This window comes from Myodes glareolus, chromosome 1 (assembly GCF_982192425.1).
Source record: "Myodes glareolus chromosome 1, mMyoGla1.1, whole genome shotgun sequence".
Lineage (NCBI taxonomy): Eukaryota > Metazoa > Chordata > Mammalia > Rodentia > Cricetidae > Myodes > Myodes glareolus.
The window spans coordinates 35,631,920-35,649,556 of record NC_142026.1 but is presented as its reverse complement, the minus strand read 5'-3'; the positions used below and the strand labels follow the sequence as shown (position 1 = coordinate 35,649,556).

Genomic DNA, 17,637 nt, shown 5'->3' with positions numbered 1-17,637 from the left:
ATCATACTCAAGGTTGAGCTAATATGAAGTCACCTTACCTCCCCAACATACTAATATGCAAACACCACCTCACACATGGTGCCCGAGGGTCCCACTGTCACTGTCACCACCCTGCATCTGCATCTGCATCTGTGCTTGCATCCTTGCAATCATCTCCTGCATGCGGCGAAGCTATGAACAGGACATGTCAGATACAGTGTTAGTGTTGTCATAATATTTAGCTTTTACTGTTTTTCTCAAGAACAACAATATATTCAAATAAAAAGAACTTCCAAACAAACCAACCTAAAAAGTCAGTAATTCATCAAAAGTCCATGTAAATGACAAAATATGCATTAAATTAAGACAAAAATTACCAATAAAAAGAAGCAACAGTTAAAGAATATGACAATGAGACAAGAAAGAAGGCTGCTATTACCCTCTGGGAAACAGAAAGGGATAGGGAATGGGAATGAGTCATAATTTCTGCTTGGCTAAAAGGTCTTAGCCATGAAAACAATGCTTACCCACTGCTATCCTTTATCCTTTGTTTTCAGTTATTTTTGAGACACATTATTATGTAGCCCAGGCTAGACCAAAACTTCCTATGTGGCCGAGGATGACTTTGAACTCTTGATCTTCCTGTTTCTACTCCTCAAGTGCTAAATTACAGGCAAGATCCATCATGTCTAGTTTATGCCTTTTTAGATTGAACCCAGGGGTTCCTGCATGTTAGATAAGCACTCTACCACAAAGCTACATCCCCAGACTGCTTACCAATTATTATCCTTGAGGTATATGTTCAGAAAGGCTTCAGGCAAATATTCTAAAATACTCAAATTTTTTTCACAGTAGCTTTGTGGTTATGACAAGTATCCACACTGGACTGATTTGACCAAAGAAATGATTTTTCTTTAAAAAGGTTGTCCACTTATGATCATTAAATAATCTGCACTCCACAACTCTAGCAGGTCTGAACGCACCATTTTCATTAGCACAGCTGTATTCCTGACGATCCCTAGCTGGTTATTTGGTTATCAACTGTTCTCTACAATGTTTCTGTAACCAGAAGGGCAAGGCTCTTCTCATGAGCCCAACTTAAATGCGCTCTCTGTGCCTCACAGGCTTACTTATTCCTTCAAACATTATGATTACTTTACCCAGGAAAGATAAGAGCAAGCATTACTTTGCACGGGTATTTTTATATGGTTCTAAATTTAGAGGTTTAGAGGACTGAATTCTTACAGCAACTTGCCCTATCCACAACGTTGTATCTATTTTAATCTTTACAATCTTATTAGAAGCATTTTCTAACTTCTCCACAATTTAAGTTCTATGTATTTCTACCCTTTTTTAGAAACGAATGCAAATTGCAGCTTCAATGTGTTTCTCAATTAGTTATTATCCATATATAGGAAAAATATTTTTGAATATTTTCTGAAAATCAGTCACATTGCCTTTTATTGTTAGCAAAACTTCTACTAGAGACTGAATGAGGCAATATTTTAAAATATGTGTATTACATATATACATAAATTTAAAGGATTTGTGTATAATGATTCAAAAAAGGAAGAAAGAAAATTATAAATAATTAATTATAAATATTTTTGGATAGGACTGGAGAGATGGTTCAGTGGTTAAGAACATTGGCTGTTCTTCCTGAGGACCCGAGTTCAATTCCCAGCACCCACTTGACAGCTCACAACCACCTATAACTCCAGTTCCAGGGGATCTGACACCTTCATATCAATGTACATAAAATAAATAAATTATTTAATAGGAAAATATTTTTGAGTAGAAAACAGCTACAGACACCAGACTATGGCTATTCTACTTACCTCAGCCTCCTTTTCAAGCAAGATCTGGTCTTTATTCATATCCTCATTCTCCACTTTCCTAAGGGAACAACAACAAACAAATTACAATTGGAATATTGCAATGTACTTCTGAATAGAAAAAAACTTTAAAATTCTGAAGACCACCACTTTATAAAATTACCTGCTTACAGCTTTTCAAATTAAAGTTATGATAAAACTAACAAAACATGAAACTAGAAATTCAGAAGATGACCTGACTTTTGTTTGACAGTCACAAATAGTTGGTCTAACCCAAAAAAGGGTTTTGGTTTTACGTTCCCCTTTATGACTCTATGGTGAATAAAACTGTCCTTGAAGGAGCCAGAAGGAGCTGAGTGGGCAGAGCACGACTGACCAGGACTGAGAAAAGCACCTCTAAGCACATTGACACCACCACCAGGGTATGCTAGTAGGGATTCTTGTACTTCCTGCTTCTAAACCTTTTCTTAATGTCTATTTTTCAAATTAACATTGCAATACTCCAAAAAGCTTTTCTATTCTTAATTATGTGTATATGTATATGTCTATATATGCATGCATGGACACGAGTGCTGGTGCCCCCAAAGCCCAGGGACACTGATCTCTTGAAGTTACAGGTTTGTAACTTCCTAGACACCAAATTCCGGTACTTTGGAAGGCCAGAGTGCATTTTTAACTGCTGAGCCACCTCTTCAACCCCTGTCAAAAGACTTTGAGTAACTAATGTATATCATTTATTCATTCAGCTCCATTTTAAGTGGTTTTATCCAATGCAGACTAGGTGACAAAATACACATCCTACAGAGAAATACATTAGGATGGTAAAAAAGAAAAGGTGAATATATGTGGCCACATGGAGTCAACAGAAAACAGAGCAGCTACTCTGGGGACACCCATGGAGCACTTACCCTCGACAGCTTTCAAAGGCAAGCAAGTCTATGCTTACTTATAGACACATTAATGTTAAAGAAATACCAATATAACAAGCCTCTGGATTTTCCATCTAAAGTTGTTTGCTTAAATAAACCATTTTTTATTATTATTCCACATATTTGTGTTTTACCTGGCATATATGCCCACACACAAGCACGCCTGGTGCCCAAACATGCCAGAAGGCATCAAATCCCTGGGAACTGGAGTTACAGACAGATGTGAGCTGCCATGTGGGTGCTGGGAGTTGAACCCCTATCTCCTGCAAGAGGAGTCCTTCAAGAGCAAGTGTTCTTAGCCACTGAGCCACCTCTCTAGCCTCCAAAACTGCACATTATGAATGTCTCCTCCCCATGCCCATTTGATTGAATTAGGAATAGTCTTTTAACAATTCTTCAATAGGAAGAATATGTTGTTTGTAATCAAGAGGTCTGAGGTAAACACACAGAAGACAAGGGAAAGTGAGTCAGGGAACATGATATGGGGAAGACTGTACAACCTGCCGCCTCTCTTCAGCCTCTCAGAACGGAAGTTTTCATAGTGAAGGTCCTGGGTCACTTCCTGTAGGTCTTGCATGTGGGTACTGAAAAAGAGAAGGGATACAACAGGGATTTATGTGTATGGCAGTCTCATGGGGAACAACAACAATCAAGAACACATAAAAAGAATTGCCAAATAATACTAAGAGCCCAAATAATTATTTAGTAAACTGTACACAGGCTGCTAAATCTGAGGATAAAACTATGGAAATGCCTAGGTGAAGGAGCTCCTTTGCAACCACAGTAAGCTATAACACAAAGGTTTGGGTGGAACACTTTTTCCTGAGTACTGCCACAGGCACTACGAGACACAGTACAAAGCCAATATGCAAGAAACTTTAGGAGACTTTCAGGTAAAAGATACCTGAAATAAAACACATTATTTTTCTAAAAGATCTTATGAAAAACAAACTATTCAAATAGGTGTTTGCATAGCTTTTTTTCAAATACTACATATTTAAAAATATGTAGAGAACATTACAACACATCCCTGTTTACTGAGGATCTCGGGAGACAGTAAGAATATGGATACAAAGGTAGCTGGATCTTCTTCATTCGAAGAAATACACAATTGGTGTAAGAGAGAACCACACCTCTTGTGTAACACTAACATTCCCTGAATGACAGGGACTAGGACAGCCATGGGCTCAGCACTGCAGACCAAGTGTGTCTTAAGTACTCTCAAATCTATTATACTATATTTATAATAACCTAGATGGAAACATGTTACTGGTTCTCATTCAGTAAACAGTGTTAGTAAGAGGCAATTTTAGCTAACCAAAATATTAGTTTATTAAAATTACTTCTCTTTTAACTTCTTTAATTAAAGATATATTTATGGAGAACTACAAGAGGAAAGCTTGAAGGCTCTATAAAGAAGTGATAGAAGAAAACTGTTTGATACATATAGTATATGGGTGCTAAATACACTATTCCTCAAAATATGTATAATCACATGCTAATAAAAATAAAACAGGCTATCTGTTCTGTCTCATCATGTGATAACCTGATTCATTTTTACATAGCAAGGAGACCCTTATCAGATGCCAACATTCTAGCTTCTGTCTCCAGAAAGAGACAAATAAGGTTCCAAATTTATAAATTACAACAATAAGAAATAAACCAAGATAATCTTATGTTAATTTGACACCTCTAACATTTAAAGAATTTCCTAGGTGAATTATAAGAGTGGTACTAATTTACAGCCTGTAGCATTAATAGGCACTGGGGGCTCTCACTTTCTTTGCTGGATAGTAGCCACGAAATCATGGGTCCTGATCCGCACTAGTAACAACTGGTGAGACAATGCTAACATGTAGGTGGGTTTAATATGCCAGCCTAACCTTGACATTATCACCTCAGAATGTCTTTGGTTTTTTTTCTTTTAAAAAAAGAAATTTATTTTTATTCATGTGTGTACATGTATGTTCAGGTGCTTACACTGGCCAGAAGAGGGTGTCAGTTCACTTGGAGCTGTTGTTGAGAGTCTGACATGGGTGCAACAGCAGCAGGCACTTTTAACTGCTGAACCATCTCTCCAGCCCAGTTTTTAAACCCCTCTCTTCTAAAATTTAGAATTCAATAGACTATATCTGTAGCATGAATAATAAAAATCCAGAGACAGATTTAGGGGTTAAAGCTGCAGATCAAAGCAGAGCAGGAAGCCACTAGAGACGTTTTACCAATGCTCAGACTGGAGGGGCGATCCTCAGACTGCTTAGACTGCACTGTGTGTCTCCACCAAACCTCAAACTCCACACTCCAGTGAGTGTCTGTCTCCTCCCCTTTATATTCCTTTCCCACCCAGCCATATTGCTCTGTCTCCACCTCCCTAGTGCTGCGATTAAAGGTGTGTGCTACCACTCCCTGGCCTCTAGTGGCTTAGCTTTGCACTCTGATCTTTAAGCAAGCTTTATTAATTAAAATATAAAATGAAATATCACTATGTATATCCTCTTTTTTCATCCTGTTGTTCAAAGTCATTACTCTTAATTATAAAACTATTCAGAATCAGGGATGACAGGAATACATACTAAAAAAAAGAAAAGGGGTGTGTTGTCTTTAATCCCCTTTTCTGTAGGCCCATATTTCTATATGGTATGGCAGCCAGGCTCTCAAGCCATAGTTGGCACCTGAGGCAGCCTTCCAGACAGGCTGTCCCTACCCTAACAAAGGGTCAGGATGTTGTTCTGCTCCTTCTCTGCAATTTGGAAGATGCCTGAATACAGATGCTAATTCAAGCCTACGTGACTGAGCTAGCATACTGACCAGAAAAATGAGACAGAGGAGACATAAGTAAAAGTGGACGTAACTAAAAACCATTCACCTGGTTACTTAGGAAAAAGAATGCTAATGGATTTCCCCCTCAGTTTATGTTTTGATATATAAGGCTGTTTGGAGAATAGACAAGAGGAATTTCTCAGGATGTGAACTCAGGATTTCATGAGGAATCATGGAGAATTTCCCTCCCCATAAAGCCACATGAGTTATGTCTTTATTCCCACACCTCCATGCTGGTCAAGAGATATAGTTTATGTTGGGGTCGGGTCCAGAGAAATAATTTATGATCCGGGCTGCCATTGGACCACGACACTTTTCTAAGTTTACACTTATTTATGGGGAAGCACCTGTGTCATGGCCTGCCTGAAGGTCAGAGGACAACTTGCAGGGTCAGTTATCACCTTCTGCCATATGGATCCAGCAGATAAAATTCAAGTTGTCAAGTATGATAGTATGCATGTTTATTGGCTGAGACAACTTACTGGTTTTTATTTATTTTCATTATTGTGTGTGTGTGTGTGTGTGTGTGTGTGTGAGAGAGAGAGAGAGAGAGAGAGAGAGAGAGAGAGAGAGAGAGAGAGAGAGAGAGAGACACCCCACAAAGGTCAAAGATCTACATTTGGGTTTCTTCTTCAATCATTCTCAATAATTTGTTTTAAAAAAGGTAAAATGGGAGAGGTTTCTAAACAGGGAGGGAAAAGGGAGAGAAATACAGAAGAAGAAATGAGGGTAGAATGAAAAAGGAAGTGTGTGTGCACACATACACAAGTGCCCACAAAGGCCAGAAGAGGGAGTTCAATTCCCTGGAGCTAGAGTTACAGGCAATTTTGACCCACCAGATCCAGGTTCTCTGCAAGGACAGCAAGTATTTTATGTTGCAGGATATTTGATCACACTGTGAAGATGTGTTGCTGTTTTACCTCACCTTCCTAAAAAACCTTCTGACTGGTTTAATAAAGAGTTGAATGGCCAATAGCTAGGCAGGAGAGGATAGGTAGGACTTCCGGGCAGAAAGAATCTGAATCAGAAACTCTAGAAAGAATCTGATTTGTGTGGGTGGGGTGGGGGTGTTTCACCAGTCAGACACAGAGGAAGTGGAACATACTGTACTGAAGAGAGCTGCTACGTGGCAGAATGTAGGTTAACATAAACAAGTTAATATAAAAAAGTTTGTCATTTCCCCCACCCCGATTTTGATACAGGGGTTTTTTGTATAGCCTTAGCTGTCCTGAAACTCACTCTATAGGCCAGGCTGATCTCACAGAGATCCTGCCTTTGCCCCCCACCCCCAGTGCTGGGATTAAAGGCGTGCACCACCACACCCAGCTAATTTAAGTTTTAACAGCTAGTTGGGAACAAGCCTAAGCTAAGGCCAAGTTTTTATAATAAGAAGTCTTCATGTCATTATTTGAGAGCTGTCGCTCCAAAGAAAGTCCAATTATACTTTTAAATTGCTGAGCCATCTCTCTAGCCCTTTCATCTTCTTTTTTAAAATATACAGGTAAATTATATGTGTGTGCTTCCACCATAGTCCATATGCACAGGCTTTGCAGCACCCAACTGCCAGCAATTGACACATTTCATTGGCTCTCTCTACCATTCCCCCGTCCCCCAAGATAGGGGTTTTCTGTGTAGCCTTGGCTGTCCTGGAACTCATTCCATAGACCAGGCTGGCCTTGAACTCACAGAGATCCACCTGCCTCTGCTTCTCAGGTGCTGGATTAAAGGCGCACGCCACCACTGCCTCCTCTCTACCTCATTTTTGAGAGAGGATTTAATAATAAACTTAGAATTACTGATGTGGCTAGGTTGGCTGGCCAGTGAACCTCAGCGATCTCCGGTCTCCACCTCTGCAGAGATGGAATCACAGTAATGTGTCACTGTACCCAGAGTACTTTCTGTGAGTGCTGAGGATCCAAGTGCAGGTCCTTATACTTGAGTAGCATGCATTTTGCTGCTGAGTTATCTCTTCAGCTTCCCTCAAAGTGTATGTTTTTTTAACAATATGCTTTCTTCTAGTGTGATGGTTTGAGTAAGAAAAGTTCCCCCCAGGCTCAGATGTTTGAATACTTGGTCCTGGCACTGTCTGGATAGGTTTAAAAGTTGTTGCCTTACTGGAGGAAGTCTGTTATTGAGGTAGGTTTCAGATTTCAAAGCGTCATGCAACTTCCAGTGTGTTCTTGCTGCTTGCTGTGGTCAGTGAAAGAAGTGGACTCTCAGCTTTCGACTACCATTCCTGCAGCTTCCCTGCCACGGCAGACTCATCCCTTTTACAAGTTGTCATTGTTCTGGTGTTTTATCACAGCAACAGAAAAGTCACATCTCTACTTTATTCTCTTAGTAACAAAATGGGGCTAAGGATGTAACTCAGTTAGTAAAGAGCTTGTTTATCATGCATAAGGCCCTGAGTTCAATTCCCAGTACAAACTGGGCGTGGTGGCACATGCTTAGAATACCAGTACTGGGAAGGTAGAAAAAGGAGAATCAGAAGTTCTAAGTCATAATTGGATACACATTGAGTTGAAGCCAACCAACATCATCTTTAATCTAGACATGAAACTCAACTATAAAGAAGTTTAATAGTCGCTAAAAATAAACAGAAACCTCAAGGATGATTGGGACCATCTAATGTGAAATCTTCAGGCTAATAAAGAGGAGCACCATGTGTCAGAGCTGGGCCTGGGACAACTGCAAGAGGCTGTCCACCTTCTATACCAAGACCTAGCACCACTTGGGCCATAGCTAAGGTTTAATTTTCCTTTAGCATCAGTGACTTAAGAGAGAGAGCAAGAAAACAAGTACTATGAGAAAAAAGTTAGTTCAACAGCAATTCAGAGCCCAAATAAAGAACCTCAGTCCCTAAATGCAATGGTTTTATCAGTCTGCTACAGGTATACCCAATATCAAAATGTCCTATTCTTTTTAAACTCTGCCATAATGAATACAACTAATGTCTTACATGAGCATTGTTCTCAGCTTCAGGAAGTCATTGTGTTCTGGGTTCTCCACCTCTACAACACCCCATGGGTAGAGACGACCTCTGACCTTCTTGCCTTTGGCTTCAATCAACTGGTTGGAGCCAACCACAGAGAATGGAATACTGGCCTAGAAAAAAAAAATAAGATAGTAGGAGAATACCTATGTTCACTGTAAACCAACAATGGACACAGAAATGGCTCCATGTTACTAAATTACAAAACTGCTTTTTTTGTTATTGTTGCTTTGAGACAGGGATAGCTATGGATGGCTATGCAGACTTGACTAAGCTCTAACTCACAGTGATCATACCGCCTCTGCATTTCCCAGCCTCCTGAGTGCCGGTATTGAATAGGTAAGCCAGTATACCTGGCTTTAACTATGTTTGACTACGTGCTAAATGCATACTCATTTTACTTAGAAATGTCAGTTATTTTCCAAATAGGGCAAATCAAATCTGCAATGACATGTTCAAGCCTTAAGTAAAAATTTCCTAAATATACTAAAATCAAAACATATTACTATAATACAACTTGCCCAGTCTTGATCAAATTTGTCTTTTAAAATATGTATGCAAGAAAAGAGGGAAGAGAACTGTTCATGTTATATATTTGGAGCCAGTTCTTACCTTGAGGAGTCTAGTCTGTTCCTTAAAATCTTCATCTTCATCTGACTCTGCATCTGGTAAGTGATAGATTTTGATGTTATGCTCTTCAATTTCATCTAAAATCTGGAACAATAACAAAATTAGAATCAATTTTAGTTAACTGTATATCATTTCAGCTAACCCATATTAGAAATTCAGAAGAACTGTACTCAAGACAGACCTTTGTAAGTTCAAAGCCAATTTAATTTACTTAACAAGGTCCAGATAAGCCAGAGCTACAAGTAAAATAGTGACAACAAAACCAAAATAATATACCAAGAAATACGTGAGAGGTACTTGTATATTGAGGACTAAACAGGTAATAAGTTATTTTCAAGTACTTTTAAGAACTGTTAAAAAGGTTATTTATGTTTGTACTTTTAACAATAACAGTAATAATCACAAGCCATCACTTTCAACATATAAAGCAGTAGCAATATTAATGATAGCTCCAGTATAACAGCTAAACTGAAAATATTCCCACCATCATCTACCAAGACAAGAATCTGAGACCAAAGAGACACTGTGAGCACCTAAAGTTCCTGGGCAACAGGCAGGCATTTCATACACAGTCATGGAATGGGAAGAGGTGTGTATTATGTAGGCAAAAAGAATTCTGGAAGAGTAATCCCAGTGCTTGTTAGCAAAGGCTGGTGGACCTCTGCATTCAAAGCCACCCTGTTTTACACAGCTAGTTCCAGGCCAGCCAAGGATACACTGTGAGACTATCTCAAAATATTAAAATTATTTAATTAACTCATCTTGAGCTGGGCATGGTGGCACATGCCTTTAGTTCTTATATCAAAAAACCAAAATAAAAATAACAAACAACCCAACGGGGAACCACAGAGACTGGTCAGTGTTGGACTGGCTGAGATGTATCCAGCGGTAGGCAGCTGCAACATGATATTTTCCCAAACACAGGGAACAGTTCTACTTAGACACACTCTTAAGTGGATCACTGCAGCGAAACAGACTTTCCTGGAGAGTGCACCCTTTCGTTATATCATTCACTTAATGCTTGCAGGAGTTCCTTTTACTCAGCCACTTGCTATTCAACAAGGCTAATTTTATCTAAAAAGATAACTCTACAAATTTGATTCTTCTGTGAGAATGAAAAGTAAAAACCAGAACAAACAAAAACTCTCCAAATACTGAGTAAATTTTGAATTCTAATACACATGGGAAATGAATTCTGTAGTCCTGCCTCTGACAACTCAGTTGCAATCTTCCTTCCTCCTCTTTCCTGAGCTGGTTCGTAGTCATGCTGAGGAGGCATGGGTGGCCAGCTCTTACCCTTTTCTTCAGCCGCTCACGCTCCTTCAGAGTGAGTGTGTCAGCTTTTGCGATGACAGGCACAATATTCACTTTATTGTGTATTGCTTTCATAAATGCAACATCTAAGGGCTTCAATCTAAAAACAATATTAAAAAGTCACACATTTAGGGAAAGAATATGTATACAACACAATTTGTTTTTCTCAAAAGCATCTCACTTCTTTTATTACAACATGCAGCAGGTTTCCGTGATAAACAACTGACTCACCCATGTCCAAAAGGTGAGATAAAGTAGAAGCAACAATGAACCCGGTTATCAATGATGTGCCGCCTGTTCAGTCCACTCTCATCATGTAGGTAACGTTCAAACTGCTCATCAATGTAGGAGATAATTGTCTTAAAACTGAAACACAAATTTCAAGAGTAATCATGGGTACAGTGACAGGCAGTCACTAACTTTAAAGGAAAACAAGTTTCTCTTCCCTTTCCCATATAGTACATAAAACAACATAAGACTGACTGTTAATCTTTAGCAAAATGAAGGTGTGTGTGTGTGCACGTTCATGTGTGTATGTTTAAAGTGTAACAACAAGTATTAAGTAGGTTTGGTGAAAAAATGGGACTCAACAACCTAAGTACAACAAGTTACAAAGTATCTGACAGGTAGCCTGTGAAATTAGAAGGTGCCGACCCTTTCAAAACATACCACTGCTTCACAGAAGGCCAAGAAGCAGGGCACTATGGGAAAGCATGCAGTCCAAGGCAGGATTACATAAACTATCAAACAGGATAGCACATTCACAGAATGGTGAGAAGGGGGCATTCTTAATGCAGAAGAAGGGCAAAAAGGAACCCCATCCCCCTTGTTCCTTTTCTCAGTGATGCTAAGTTGATGCTTTCTTTTAGGTTTAGAACAAGGAAGCAGGTACAAAAGTGGGATTTTCAGCACAATGAACAGGCTGCTCTACCTTCTTAATTTCCTTATTTGTGAAAATAATGGCAAAGGGAAGTCATTCACAGGTACTACGACTCAATTTCACCTCCTACCATACGGAAGGGAAGTACACATATAAACAGCAACTTGTCCACTGGCTGCAGTTCATATCACAGTACTTTATGTTAGCAATTATAGATTAACTTTTGAATCTCAGGTCTTATTAGAGTGCCCTTAGAAAAATTCTCAAGCTGAACATAGCGGCTCATACATATTATCAAAATACTTAGGAAGACGAGGCAGGAGAATTTTGAATTCAAGGCCAGCCTACATGATATAGTGAAACACTGCTTAAAACAGCCAATATTTAGTACTTCAAAATGATTAGATCCAGCACTTCAAGTGTTATTAACATTGTCTATAAATGTAAATCCATTCAATTAAATAAGTGGAAAAAATGCATAGTACTTGGCACTTTAAGGGTTCTGTACCCTCTGGATTCATACCAATCCCTGCAGTTGATGGCATCCCCATATCCAGGTGTGTCCACTACTGTGAGCCGAAGCTTGACGCCCCGCTCTTCAATCTCAACAGTTGAAGCCTCAATTTGGACAGTTCTTTCAATTTTCTCTAGAAAAGAAACAAACTTAATAAAAAATGTACTTTAAAATTAAACATACTAAATTCTTATGAAAAATGACTTGCAAGAAGGTATGCCTGACAAGATTAAAGGTGTGTGTCACCACCACCCAGCTTATGTAACTTTTTAAAAAAATTTTTTTTAAAGATTTATTTATTTACTATGTATACAGTATTCTGCCTGCAGCGAATGCCTGCAGGCCTGAAGAGGGCACCAGATCTCATTATAGATGGCTGTGAGCCACCATGTGGTTGCTGGGAATTGAACTCAGGACCTTTGGAAGAGCAGCCAGTACTCTTAACCACTGAGCCATCTCTCCAGCCCGTAACCTTTAAAAAATATAAAATATAAAAATATAAAATTCTGGGGCTGGAGAGATGGTTCAGCGGTTAAGAGCATTGCCTGCTCTTCCAAAGGTCCTGAGTTCAATTCCCAGCAACCACATGATGGCTCACAACCATCTGTAATGAGGTCTGGTGCCATCTTTCTGGCCTACAGTCATACACACAGACAGAATATTGTATACATAATAAATAAATAAATGATTTTTTTTTTAAAAAAAAATATAAAATTCTTTCAGTTGAGTTTCTCATCCAAAGTACAATAGAGATAGAAAACTAGGACTTTACTAGATAACAAAAGGTAAGTTGCACAGATACAGAACAAAGTCTACAATCAAGATCCTAGGAGCTCAGAAAGAGCACACTTTCTATACAGTGTGGACAGTCTACAAAACACACATCTAAGGCTTAAGGTATCAATTATATATTCTAACAATATTCAGGTAAAATTATACTTAACAGTAACATAAAAATATTCACCTGCAGCTCCAGGTATAATTCTTTCTGGGTAAAGGTCAGTCAGGAATAGGCTGTTTATGAGAGTTGATTTTCCAAGACCAGATTCACCTGAAATGAAAATGAAACCATTGTCATGACGTTCCCCATATAGTTGTTAAAACTATAGTGTTTACCATCACATTTGCTGCACGAAAAGGGACATGGACGCTCAAGGAAGATGAGCAACCTGCTCAAAGAACAGGAATCCAAGACAACGGGATAGTACAATTTGGTAGATAAAACAGTTTTATCTCTTCACAGGTGTATAGAATGTAATTTCACTATTGTTCTTTAAAATAAACCTTGATTTCTATTTCTTAAAAAACCTCCATAATTACTTCACTCTTTGTGCCTTCAATACTTTCACAATGATTTTCTACTACTCAAATTAAGAAAGTACACCTGATCCAGTCAAAAACATTTAGCACACATGAAACCACATGTATGACACGCTTCTTTACGCTTGAATAATCTGATAAAGACTTTGGGTCTTAACAGCACGTTTAGTGCTTCCCCAAACTTCTTGGTATAAAGGTAAACAATCTTAGAGACTGTATTATAGGAAAGACTACAATAGTATGGGCCATGCTGAGTGCCTATAAGCCCCATCCATGGAAAAATTATTTTGTTGCTCTTAGATGGGGTTTTACTATGTAATTCAGGTCCTCTTAGCGAGCAATGTGCACTCTCAATGGTTGAGCTGTTATTGGATATTTTGATCACATCCTGAAGCTCCCAAGACTCTCAATAAAGTTTGCTATGAATCAAGAGGGTGGAGCTAGCTACTAGCTGACCAAAATTTACCAGAGGGTTTGGAGAACTGAGAACAGAAAAGCACAAGGAGTATAGGGCGGGGCTTAGAGAGTCTCAGCTTCTTTAGATTGAGGAATGAGGGGGGGGGGTCACTGGTTGCTTCACCACAGCTTTTCTGATCATTCAGATTCTTACTCCAAAATCTGATCCCAAAGTTTTTATTGATAAATAATTATATAAATGCTTTGCTGGGGTGCAGATCTCTGGGTTTCCCTTACTCCTTCAACAAATAGTAAAATGCCTGCAAGGATATGTTGTGGGATTATTTGTACATTGTGTGAAGATGCATTGCTTTGGTTGGTATAATCAAAAGCTGAACAGTCAATAGCTAGGTAGAAGAATATAGGTGGGACTTCTGGGCAGAGAGAGAACTATAGGAAGAAGAAAAGCAGAGTCAGATGCAAAAGTAGGATGGGCAGTACAAAGATTTGACAAAGAGCCACGTGGAAGAATGTAAATAAAAAAAATATTGGTTAATTTAAGTAACAAGAACTAGTTAGGAACAAACCTAAGCTAAAATCAAACATTCATAATTTGTGAGTCTGTAGGTCATTAATTGCAGGTTGGTGGACCCAGTGAGAAAGTGCAACTACATTGAGCCATGTCTCCAGCTTTAAGGTAATATTTTCAGTATAAAATAAAAAGATTCACATTAAATTATGTATATGTGTAGTTGGGGGTTATGTACAAGTGAGTACAGGTGCCTGATGAGAACAGAGAAGATGAATCCCCCAGGAGCTGGAGTTAAAGGCAGCTGTGAGTTACCTGACAAGAATGCTGGAAACTGAACTCAGGTCCTCTGCAAGAATAGCAAGCTCTCATAATGGATCAGACATCCCTCCAACAGCCAACATAATATCTAATGAAGCATTTTTTCCTCTTTTCATAACTATTCTTTATGACCTATGAGATCTGTTATAGCTCTGTCAGAAAATTATGCTTATCGACTTTCTTCTAAATTTTTGTTTTTCATTATGTGTAGGATCTCTTTCAAGTTAATTTGCAAGTACAATACGAAGTACTAGCTTAAGATAATTTTTTCCAGCAACGTTCAGTTAATATTTTAAAAAAATAGCTTTTCATTACTGAATAATCCTGGTACCTCAGTCAAAAGTAACTTACCTTATAACATGAATCTATTTCTGGGCTATTAGTCTCCATGCTTTGATTATTCTAGGTAAGTCTTCAAATGTAGTTAAGTTCTCCAACTTTGTTCATTTTCTAAACTGCTTTGTCCACTCTAAGTTCTCTGAATTTTCATTTAAACTTTGGAATCAGATTTTCTTTGTTGGCTTTTTGTTGTTGTGGTGGTTTGTTTTTTTGAGACAGGGTTTCTCTGTGTATCCCTAGAGGTCCTGGAACTCTCTCTGTAGACCAGGCTGGCCTCAAACTCACAGAAATTTGCCTGCCTCTGCTTCCTGAGTGCTGGGATTAGAGGTGTGAGCCACTACCACTCATCTTGGAATTAGATTCTTACTATCTATTTTTTAATAGCCTAATAAAAATTTTGATTGGGAACAAACTGACTGTGTACAATCTGGAGGAGAAAGGATATCATCTGTGATGGTTTGAATGAGAAATGTTCCCTCTAGGTCAGGCATTTAAATATTTATTTGTTCAGTCTGTGGCCCTATTTGGAGAGGTTTCCCAGTTAGAGGAAACAGATCGTTAGGGGTTAGGCTTTGAGAGTTCTATCCTTCCCCTACTTCCAGTTTGCTCTCTCTGCTTTTGAGCCTACCTTTGAAAAGGTAAGATCTCAGCTTTGTGTTCCTGCAGCTATGTCTGCTGCTTGCTTCTAGAACTTCCAACCATGATGAACTCATCCTTCGAGAACCATAAGCAAAACCAAAATCAAAAAAAAAAAAAAACCAAAACAACAAAACAGTAAAACCAAAACAAAACAGTCTCTTCCTTATGTTGCCTTGGTCATAGTTATTTTAGCAAAGCAACAAAAAGGTGATCTACACATCTTCTAAACAGTTGGTTTCCAAACAGAGCAGATCTCACAATTAACTTACACTGTCTTTGACATCTCAGCAGTATTCTCAAATACATAGTTCTTACACATATTTTGCGAGACTTATCCCCAAAAAGTATGCTTTTATTTTTATTTTACAGTTAAGAGTGTTGTCAAGATTCTGTCTCCCTTCTCCTACTCCATCTGGGTTTTTAGAGATAGTCTCATGTGGCAGAAAATGACCTCAAATTCTCTAGATGGCCAAGGATGGAATGAACTATTAATGCTCCCCACTTAAGTGCTGAGATTACAGACATACACCACCATGCCTGACTTGGTTCTGTCCTTAAAATTATTTATTTACAGTTCAGGTATGTAAGTGTTTTGCCTTCATGTATTTGGTGTATGTACGACATGCATGCCCACAAGGGCCAGAAGAATGCATTACATCCTCTGGAACTGGAATTTCAATTATAAACTGTCATGTGGTAGCTGAGAATTGAACCTAGGCCCTTTACAAAAGCAGAAAGTACTTTTTTTTAAATTTTTAAATTTTTTTTTTTTTTGACCCTGGCAGTCCTGGAACTTGCTCTGTAGACCAGGCCTAGAACTCACAAATACTCACCTGCCTCTGCCTCCTAGTGCTGGGATTAAAGATGTGCCATGAAAGCCAGGCCACAGGAAGTACTCTTAACTACTCATCTGTTCAGGCCCTGGGTATATCTATTAAAAGCCCATTTTAAAATTATTTGCTAGTAAATTTCATACCACAGTAGACAATAACATTGAAAAATCAGACCAAGTGTTACTGTGATGAGCTCTGTTCATTTAGACAGCTTTCCTATACTAATGCACTTGAAATTAAGAATCTGTTGCAAAGGAATTGTCGTATTAGGGAACTATATCAGTATATTACACATTTCACATTTGCTTACATTTACACAACATTCATTGGGAAGAAACTGAAACACAAAAAAAACTCCTTCAATGCACACACATCAAACATCGGCTACATCAAATCATCAATGCCATGGCCATACTCACTATGCTAGCGTTAAACTTTCCATCCACTAACAAACAATTCACTTCCACAACCTTCTAGCAACTCACAGCCACAATCCTCTATATGGCTGATTTCAGAGACAAATGTGGCTTATCTAATTAGTTACTATATTTTAACTATTAGCCCAGGTTTAAAAGTTCCTTACAGGCTTTAGAGAAGGCTAAGCAGTTAAGAGCACTGGGATACCTGGGTTCAATTCCCAGCACCCACACAGCAGCTCACAGCTGTCTGTAACGCCAGTTCCAGGGGATCTGATTCCCTCACAAAGACTCACATGCAGACGAAGACTCCAATGCACATAAAAATAAAACTTAGAGTTTCTTTTTAAAAAAGTTCCTTCCAAAACTCTTGAAATTCAACCATCATTATGGTATTAGTAGACAGAGCTTTTAAAAGGTCATGAGGGCCAGGCAGTGGTGGAGCATGCCTTTAATCCCAATACTCAGGAGGCAGAGGCAATCTGTACTCTACACATACACATACAGTCCTCTAAATGATTCCAAGTGTATAATTCTGGAATTTTTTTTGTTTTTTGAGAATTCTGCCTGGTTACCTTAGGTTCTAGCTTTATGACACTGTTGTATTCTTTTTCTTCTCTCTCCTGCCCCCCACCCAGACAGGGCTTCTTTGTACCTTTGGGGCCTGTCCTGGAACTAACTCTTATAGACCAGGCTGGCCTCGAATTCACTGAGATCTGCCTGCCTCTGCCTCCCAAGTGCTGGGATTAAAGGTCTGCGCCACCACTGCCCAGACACTGTTGTAGCCTTGATTTCATTCTCCCTCTCTGATAAAAAGTAACTTGGCAGACCTATATAATTTGTTTCTAAAGGTCTAAATTCCTGCACTGCCTACTTATGGTTAAGACAAACAACAACAAACCCAATGCATACCTGCTTTACTCAATCACCTAGTTATCCACTGCAGGAGGG

At 38.8% G+C, this 17,637-nt stretch overlaps 1 protein-coding gene across 5 annotated transcripts in view; it reads right to left on the bottom strand.

Moving 5' to 3' along the window:
- The window catches only part of Septin2 (septin 2), a 37,410-nt gene that overhangs the window by 2,593 nt on the left and 17,180 nt on the right, over positions 1–17,637 (bottom strand). For 3 of the 5 annotated variants that reach the window (XM_048441950.3, XM_048441954.3, XM_048441951.3), the window contains exons 4-12: positions 12,858–12,944; positions 11,888–12,026; positions 10,731–10,865; positions 10,482–10,599; positions 9,168–9,269; positions 8,523–8,668; positions 3,244–3,327; positions 1,818–1,875; positions 39–171 (exon numbers count right to left, since the gene is read on the bottom strand). In XM_048441950.3, the coding sequence (XP_048297907.1) occupies positions 70–171; positions 1,818–1,875; positions 3,244–3,327; positions 8,523–8,668; positions 9,168–9,269; positions 10,482–10,599; positions 10,731–10,865; positions 11,888–12,026; positions 12,858–12,944 (971 nt within the window). In that variant the 3' untranslated portion in view covers positions 39–69. The remainder of the gene's footprint in view (positions 1–38; positions 172–1,817; positions 1,876–3,243; positions 3,328–8,522; positions 8,669–9,167; positions 9,270–10,481; positions 10,600–10,730; positions 10,866–11,887; positions 12,027–12,857; positions 12,945–17,637) is intronic. The other 2 variants (XM_048441953.3, XM_048441955.3) reach the window with 1 other exon arrangement.